The sequence below is a fragment of the Hipposideros armiger genome, unplaced genomic scaffold, assembly GCF_001890085.2.
Source record: "Hipposideros armiger isolate ML-2016 unplaced genomic scaffold, ASM189008v1 scaffold_31, whole genome shotgun sequence".
In the NCBI taxonomy this organism is placed as follows: Eukaryota; Metazoa; Chordata; class Mammalia; order Chiroptera; family Hipposideridae; genus Hipposideros; species Hipposideros armiger.
The window spans coordinates 4,773,213-4,782,126 of record NW_017731381.1 but is presented as its reverse complement, the minus strand read 5'-3'; the positions used below and the strand labels follow the sequence as shown (position 1 = coordinate 4,782,126).

The 8,914-nt window shown below is 53.4% G+C and overlaps 1 protein-coding gene across 1 annotated transcript; it reads right to left on the bottom strand.

The window, feature by feature from the left end:
• Positions 1 to 1,983: 1,983 nt before the first annotated feature.
• Positions 1,984 to 8,194, bottom strand: WFDC2 (WAP four-disulfide core domain 2). The gene is made up of 4 exons (XM_019636896.1): positions 8,051 to 8,194; positions 7,335 to 7,478; positions 4,477 to 4,629; positions 1,984 to 2,136 (listed from the first exon to the last, which is right to left on the bottom strand). The coding sequence occupies exons 1-3, from the start codon at positions 8,127 to 8,129 to the stop codon at positions 4,478 to 4,480; spliced, it is 375 nt and encodes a 124-aa protein (XP_019492441.1). The 5' UTR covers positions 8,130 to 8,194; the 3' UTR covers positions 1,984 to 2,136; position 4,477.
• Between the last annotated feature and the right edge of the window lie 720 nt (positions 8,195 to 8,914).

Here is an 8,914-nt window from a genome sequence, read left to right as displayed (position 1 = left end):
TTAAATCAGGAGTAGCAATTTTGCCTGCCAGCTCCAATCAATGGGTAGCTGGTAGCAGCTGCCTGGAGCCCTGTGTCAAAGATTCTGTGGTCATAGATAGGCTCACGAAAAGAGCAGCATGAGTGATAAAGGTTTGCCATGTGGGTGCTAGTGGAAGGAATGACGATGTGCATACAAAAGGCAGACCCCTGCCAACCCTGAGTTAGACATGGCCCTGTCCAGGGCTCTTTCAGAAGGCAAACCTGGAGAAAGGAGATGGTAGCCACACATTTAGTCCCTAACAACTCTATCCAGCTCATCACTGAGTGCCTTTGTTTAGGCCTAGAAGGGCTGGGGAGACCCAAGCTTGGGCACAGATAAAAAGCAGGAAAGGGTAAGTTAGGAGGAAAGCTACACTGCCATCAATCACTAGGGGACAGTCTTATGCACTGACCACCCCACTCCCATCCAGGAGTCTCCTTCACCTTGTACTCCCGAGGGGGTGGGTGGAGAAGCTCTTGGTTCTTGCCTGGCTCATGGCCGGGGGGCAGTCACCCACAAGAGGATGAGACAGTGAAGGCTGTCCAAACACCAAGCCCCCATGCTTTTCTGTCCAGACAATCACACTCAAGCTGCCCTGATCTCTCACATTTCACAGTGGGTGGAGGAACAGGGAAGGACATAAAGGCTGTCCTGGGAGGCCAGTGTCACAGCCATTACTTCCATCATCTCCCTTGTCCTCACCCCGTGGAGTAAAGTGAGAAATCACTGCAATGAAACAAGCATGGGACTCTGGTGTCAGGTGACTTGGGTTCAAATCTAGGCCTGCAAACGGTTGAAAGCAACCTAAATGGTCTCAGTAGAAGTGTGGTTCAATAAATGTTATACATCCAAACAATGGGAGACTCTACAGCCATGGGAAAGAATGAAGAAATTCTTTATGCTTTACTATGGAATGATCTTCGATACATTAAGTGAAAAAAGCAAGAGGCAGCACAATGTGTAAAGTGTGCTATGATTCGTGTAAAAGGTGGGATAGATGAGAATCTTATATCTACATATCCCTGGATAGTTGTCCATAAATGATAGAGGGAGGGGGTAAGAAGAGGGAGAAATAGGGAGGAGAGAGGGGGACAGAAAAATAGGTGTAGAAGGAAGGGATGGAGGGGGGGGTGTATATGGAGGAATAGAGACAGAGTATTGAGAAAAGGGGATAGAGAGAGAAGATAAAGAGAGAGGAGCATGGAGAGGGGTACAGAGAGGGATAGAGAGAATCGAGAGGAGGAAGAATAGACAGAAAGAGGATAGAGAGTGAAGACTATGGGGGTGGGGGGAAGTAGAGAGGGGATAGAGCAGGGCCAGATGGAGAGAGTGGGAGGGAGAGAGAAATGGAGCAAGATCTCTGAAAGAATACACAAGAAACTGTCGACTTTGGGTGGCTGCGGTTGGTGGGAGAGAATCAAGGGTGAAAGATGCTTTTCATTGTATATCCTTTTTCTTTACCTTTTGAATTTTGATCTATGTGACTATATTATTTATACCAAATAACGGTTTGCTTTAAAACAACAAAGGACTCTGGCTTGGCCACCTTCTTTCTCTGTGGCCACAAGCAAGGAACTCGGTGGCGTCTGGGTCTGTAACACGAGACCTGTCATCAATTACTCTGAGGGTGTTTTGCGGATCCAGGAGTTCTCACCAGCGGATCTCCCAGCCCTTCGTCTGGCACAATACACACTGCTGCTATTATCAGAACCCCAGCCATGACTCGCAGTGACTGTGGAAGCGTTCCGCCACGTCTCTGAGCCTCGGTTTTCTCTTTCGTGACCTTCGGAGAAGAACACCAACCACACACACGACAAGCCCTGAATTTATGTTCATTGTTTCAGAGTTGATCCCCCCCTGGTCCTGGTGCCTGGATGATCAGGTTGCCCTCTCCCCCACCTCAAGGCAGAGTCAGGGTAGGCAGGGACGGAATGATAAGAATGGAGGCCATGGCCCCGCCAGTGCTGGAAATGGTTATTTTATTAGTTGGCAAAAGAAGCTGTGGTCAGTGCAGGAGGGGGAAGGGCAGAGGCCAGAAAGAGGGGAAGGCAGCAGGGCGGGTGCCAGGCAGAAACGTCCACTCTCCCCCCATTCCTCAGGCTGTGACGGCTGGAGCTGGAGGGAGATAATCACAATACCATCAACAATATCCATAATACTCGACAAGAGTACCTGCAGCTTCAATCCTGGACCAAAGCTCCCCTCCTCCCAGAGCAAAACCTCATCTTCTTGAGGCCCTGGGGCTCTACCTGTACTTCTCTGCAGATCTTAGATTCGCATCTTCTGCTTCAGACCACCCTCAGGACACACCTGTCTATACCATGGTCCCAGCGACCCTTCCTGAGGACCCATCGTCACGTATCTCCCTAAGAGTCCCTCTCCCACCAGGAAGTCCCACCATGCCGCCATGCCTTAGGTTAAGTTGGGATTCGCTGGTCAAAGAGATCTAATTTATCCCACTTTATAGGTAAAATAATTGCAGCTGAAGGTGGCGAAAGGCTAGTTAAGTGTCATAGCTGAAATTCGAACCTGTGTCTTCCTGACTGCAAATCCCAGCCGTGCTGTTGGCACTCATGGAGGGAAGAGATGGTGGGCATGGCTGGAGTGCCCTGGGCCCTAGGGGGACCGTGGTTCCCTCTCAAGCGCTGGAGGGCGGGCCTTGAAAGAGCAACCATGGGGCCTTGGGCAGGTCCTCCCCTCTCTCTGGGCCTCAGTCTTTTCTGTGCAACCCTGAGTTCCATTGCAACTTGCCAGTCCCTTGGCTGAGAGCTTGTCAAAGACAGCACAAGGTCCACAATGAGGTTTCAACCAAAGGGCGCTTCCAGGTTCTTGCTCGTTCTGTTCGCTCTGCCTGAAACAGCCTCCCCAGTGTATCACACCGGACAGCCCACCTGTCACTCATCCCTGAGGACTGGCCCAGGGTCACCCCTCTAGGAAGCCTGCCCCCTCTGCCCCCTACCCCCTCCTGTGTGAGGTTTTTCTCCTCTCTGTTCCCACAACACCCAGCCCTTCCCTCCACTGCAGCACTGACTACTGGCACTGGGAGTGTCTGTCCATCTGTCCACTTCAGCCACGGGGCTACACGCTTTGGAAGGAAGGGCAGTGGTCACACCTGTCCTAGCACTGGCATGAAGCTGGTGGCACAGGGCTGGATCTCCCAGTGGGCAGACAAAGCACGTACTTCGGGTTTTATTTTTGTTTTCCCCCTGACACTGACTTTGGACTTAATGTTTCATTTTGAATTACAGATGGGGAAAAAAAAGGCTCCACAAGCCTTTCCTTTCAGTGTCAGAGCCACTAGAGGCGGCCAAACATAGCCCCAGCCTGCCACAGAGTTAAGTGCCCGCACACTTCCAACACACATTTGAGGAAGTGAACTGAAGTTAACTGACCTCTATCTACCACGTTCCTCTTGAAAAGCCAAGCTTCTTGGCAAAAGTAAAGATCAACGCTTCTGCCTCCCACTGGCCATGCAAAGAGCTTCCTACCTCCCCAGTGGCGCACCAGCCACTGTCCCCTCTCCCAGGACACAGCTCTTCTGCCAGCTGCTGACTTATTGAAGTACGTGTTAAAGAAACAAAGGAACAAATATTCTCTTTCCCTCACAGCCATTTCATGAGCAAATGTTGTCCCATCTACCTTCGCATATGTCTCGAACCCAGCCACTTATCTCCCCTGGTCCGTCATCTCCCACCTGGCCTCTTGCAGGAGCCTCCTCGCAGGTCTCCCTGCTCCTACCGCTGCGCCTCCAAGCCTATTCTCCACACAGCAGTCAGAGCAAGCCTTTTCAAATCTAAGTCGGAGCATGTCCATTTCCAAGGGTGCAACATCTCTGGGTCAGCACTAAAGTCTTTACAATGACCTATCAGGCCCCTGCCGAGCTGCTCACTTACCCCTTCCGGCTCCGGCCTCTGGCTTTTCCTGAAACAAACCAAGATGCTCCTGCCTTTGCACCTGCTTCCTCCTCTGCCTGCAACATTCTCCCCAGATGCCCCCACAGCTCCCAGCTCCCTCTGTCAGCGTCAGTGTCAAGTCCTTGTTCAAACGCAGCCTTCTAGGTGGGGCCTTCCCTGACTGTCCCGTGTAAAAAAGGCAGCACTGTTCCCTGCCCACCCCACTCCCACCCCAGTACTCCTTATCCCCCTTCGGTTTTCTCATTCTCCCTCTAACATTCAACAAAATGTGCTTGCTTATTTGTTTTGTTTATTGTCCGCCAGCATATCGACCCTATCAGGGAAATTTCTGTCTGGCTTGTTCACTCATGGAGTGTCCCTAGCACCTAGAACAGACCATGGCATGTGATAGACGCTCAAGAAATAGCTGTCGAGTGGGTGAAAGTTCATAAATGGACAGGTAAGCGAACAGCAGTGTGTTCGCCCAGGTCTTCCTTTTCAACCTCCCGCAGGTGTCATCACATCTGGGCATCAGTGCACTTCCTTCCTCCCACCCACCTACCTCAGAAGACAGGAGTGACACAGGACACTTTCCCACAACCATTGCGGCAGCATTTCATCTGGCCAGCACACTGGCTGTCCACCTGGCACTGGTCCCGGCAGAGGCCAAGCGGGGTCAAGGGACGGTCCACCTGGGGGCAGGAACCTTGTTTTTCTGGGTAGAAGGAAGAGCAAGGGGAGGTGGGGAGAAGAAATTGCAGGGTGACGAACACGTATCCACAGCCTGACGCCCCACAGTCCCTCACCCTGGCTGCACAAACAGTTGATCTCAGGGAACCTAGGAAGATGCCCTGCAAACCCCTCCCCTTCCCTCATGCTCTCTCCTTCACTGGTTTTAGAATCACAGGACCTCAGCCTGAGCCTCAGCTCTGCCTTTTCCTAACTTTGTGGACTCGGGCAGGAATCTCCCAGAGCCCCAGCGTCTTCAGGTGTTACACGAGATCAGAGCTGCCCCCATCATGGGGCTGTTATGCAAGCAATGGAGGCAGTATGTCTATATTACTTCTCCCTGAAAAATTAAACTACTTTGTACTAATCAATAATAATAATGAGTAATTAGAACAGTAACATTTACTTAGCTCCTTCTATGTGTCAGGCATGAGTCTAAGCACTTGATGTGCATTAACCCATCTAACCCTCACAATAATCCTACAAGAGGGAGAGGAGTGTTGTTAACGTTTCCTCATGTTACAGATGAGGAAACTGAGGCACCAAGTGGTTCAGTAATTTGCCTAAGGGCATACAGAGTAGAGGCAGGGTTTGAAATCCAGAAATCTGGCTTCACACTCTGTGTGCCATGCACCCTGCTGCATTGGCAGCTGTAAAGTTCTGTGCACATGTGAGGGGTTTCACACCAACAATCTCTTCATTCACTGCCATATACTCACTCCCAGTGACAACCACGGAGGAACACCATGGATCCCCATGTACAGACCAGTACAGACCAGCATTCTTCCACCAATACAGTCGCGCGTGCGCGCGCACACACACACACACACACAGCTAACACTGTGGAGATGTGCCGCTTACAATGCTCTTTGTGTAAATCCATTATCTCCTTTAATCCTCGCATCATAGATCTCTGTAGGGGCTATTTCTAACCCTGTTCCTATGCTAGATGAGGAAAATGAGACAGAGAGAAGACATCACCCAACACCATGCTGCTGGTCAAAAGTAAAACCAAGACCTGAGCCCAAGCCACCCCACACTCCACTTTCTTTGTCAGGGAGAAGGGAGTTCGGCTCACTTCCCAGAAGCCCCAGGAATAAGCCCAGTCAAATGTCAAACACAGGCACAGAGCTGGGTGATTAGCCGCAGAGGACAGGAGTGGCTGACTTCCTGGCACAAGGAAATCCATTCCTTTGAAAAAGACATGGGCTCTCGACACCAGGGCACCCTAGGACAAAGGGAATCGGTAGCGGTTTACCGACTAGACGCTGTGTATAGAGTATCTACTCTTTACTAAGACATTTCACATGTATTATTTTCTTTAGCCCCTCGTGTCATCCCTATAAAGTTGGAGTGAGAGATGAGAAAGCAGAGGCTCAGAGAGGTAAAGTGACTTGCTCAGGATCACACAACTAGCAGGTGGCAGAACTAGGATTCTAGTCCAGGGGGCGATTTAGCCCTGGCCCTCTTCCTGTCCATCTGAGATGAGGGACCAGTAAAGACCCCACCTAACAGCAGACACTCCTTCTTTTGCCCCTCCACCTCTTTCATCGGTCTGTCTGCCTCTTGCCTTCTCTCCCAATCTCCACCTCTCCTTTTGCTTCTCCTGTCTCTGGGGCAGATTAGAGGCCTCCAGACCCAGAAGCTGCCTGGTTAGGCCAGTCCTTCCTTTACCTCTCACCTCCCTGTTCATAAGTGTCCGGGGTCTCTAATTACAAACCCTCCCAGCCCCTCCTGGCATTGATGGAGAAATAACAAAGGGAAAAATCATAGGGGTCATATTCTGGATAAGGACCAGTAATCACAATACCTCAGTTCCCCCCCCAAAGTCATAGCCCTACTTCTAGCCCTCAGTTTTTCCCTGTGAAAAGGAGAGGTTGGATGCCATGCTGTCTAATGCCACTTCCTGCTCTGATGGGAGTCCCACAGCCTAATGGAGAGACTTGAGCACTAGCAAGTACATTTTATGGAGCACCCAAGCTTTCTCACACATTCTCTCTCTCACTCAGTCCCTAGAGTGGGAGAGATTGTTTCAAAGATGAGGAAGGGGGCGGAGTGCGGAGGGAGGAGTCCTGACTTTCTTCAAACCACTCAGGCAAAAGTTGAGCCCCCTGGCTATGACTCCTGCCAGAGCCCGGGCTGGCGGTGTGACCTTGGGCAAGAACCTTTCTCTCTCCTAAATCTGTAAGGTCTCCTTCCGCCTGGACAGAGGAATCCGGGGAGACTTGCCAGGCCAGGCGCCCTAAGTCCTTCCCCCAGGGGTAGGGGTGACTCCAGGGGAGGGACACCGAGAGGGGTGAGTTCCGCAGGCCTTGGGACCCAGCCCACTCGCCAGCTCCAGGCTTCTCTGCTGCTCCACCCGGTGGAGGAGGAAACTTGGAAACCTGGTCCCCCGACCTCCCGGAACAACCCCCCTGGTGCGCGTGCCCGGAAACTCGTCATGCACCAGAGAATCAACTACAGCTAGGGGTGGGGGCCTCCCTGACCTCCCCCCACACTGCCCCGCTGCGGCTCAGCGACGCCTTTGTGTCCCTAGGGCCTAGCGAGGGAGAGCTCGGGCCGATCTGGTTCCATCCGCCTAACACTGCCAATGGTCCCTGGGTCCGGGAGCGCCCTTCTTCCTGGAACCAGGGCGCTGCTGCCTCCTCCCTGCGCCCCGCCCCGCCCCCGCCCTGGTCGCCCATGGGTTACCATTGGGCAGGTGGCAAACGGTGGCGCAGCCCGCCCGGCAGCACTTGAGGTTGTCCGCGCATTCTCCATCTGAACTGCACTCCTGAGTACAGTTCAGGTCCTCCTTTAGCTCTGGGCAAACGCCTGTTTTCTCTGCTCCTGTGCCTGGGAGGAGATGCAGAGCACGGTCAGTGAGGGAGCGGGTCGCCGGTCCCAGAGGATGTCCACCTCCTGCTCCGAAGATCCCAACTCTCAAGCTTCAAGGAATTCTCAGTCTCTGGCCCTAGGTGTCCCTCCTTACAGCCTCAGAGGACCCCACTTCCAGGCCAGGGGTCCCCGACACCTTGGAGTACAGGAGTTACCGATCCTTTGGCCTCAGAGCCCTCTATCTTTAGGGGACCCCCCCTTCCCCGCCCCAGCACAGCTGACAATCTAGGAGTCACCGATGTCTAAGCACAGGATCCCTCCTCGGGCCGCTGAGTCTCCACCTTCAGCACAAAGCCTCTCCCCCAAAATTTAAACTTCAGTGGTTTCCCCGCCTCCACACCCTAACTTCCAAGGGTCACCACCTTTAGTCACCAGGGGTCCCCAAATTTTAGTCTTCATTAGTCTCCCTACTTCAGCCCCAGGAATCCCCATTTCTCCAGCCCGCAGAGAGGCTACACCTCTGCCCGGCTCGGTCCTGGCGCTCCTGGCCCGGGTCTCTGGGCCCTGGACCTCTCCCTGCCCCCACTCACTTGTGGCCGGGGGGAAGCCGAGCAGCAGCAGGCCGAGGAGGAAGGTGGCGAAGAGCAGAACTGCACGGCAGGTAGGCATGGTGCTGCGCCCGGCGGGGTGCAGGTGAGATCTGCCGCCGCCGGGATGGGATTTAACCGCGCGCGCGCGCAGGGGGCGTGGGGCAGGGGCGGGGCGGAGCCGGCGAGGTAGCCGGCTCCGCGGGCATCGCGGGCGGGCTGCCACCTCCTGCCATTTCACAATCCGCTGCGATCAGGTGTCACTCTTGGCCCCGGTGGGAACCAGGAACCTAATCAGCTTCCAGGCTGGCGCAGCTCAACCAGCTGCAGCCGGACCCTTGTCCACTCGCCTCTCGCTTCCTCCCTCCTGGGGCCCGAGGGCAGGGCCATGGGAGCAGAGGATCAGGCCCAGGACTCCTGGGTTCCCATTCCGAGACCCTGAGGTCTCCCCGTCATGCCCACAGTCGCCCGGGGTCGGAGGAGGAGGGGTAAAGGACAGGGACCCCAGAGAGGCAATAGAGCTTGCGGATTAAGTGGTTGGATTTGGGGTTCGGCCAGATCAGCCAGATCCCTCTTTGGGGATTAATGATGGAGGTATAGTGTGGTGATACAGAGCACATAGTAGAGGCTCGAGAAAAAGCAGCTGTTACGAATAAATGAACCCATTTGACCCAAGAAATGGCCCATGAAGCTGAACAGTCATTTTGGGTGTGTGTTTCTTTCTTCCTGTCTTTTCCACACCCTCCCTCCATCAACACTTACTGTGTGCCAGGTTCTGTGCTCATTGTCTCATGGATCTTTCCGGCAAATGTATGAATAGTGACTGTTATCATCAACTGTATATGATAGATGAACTGGATGTTCTGA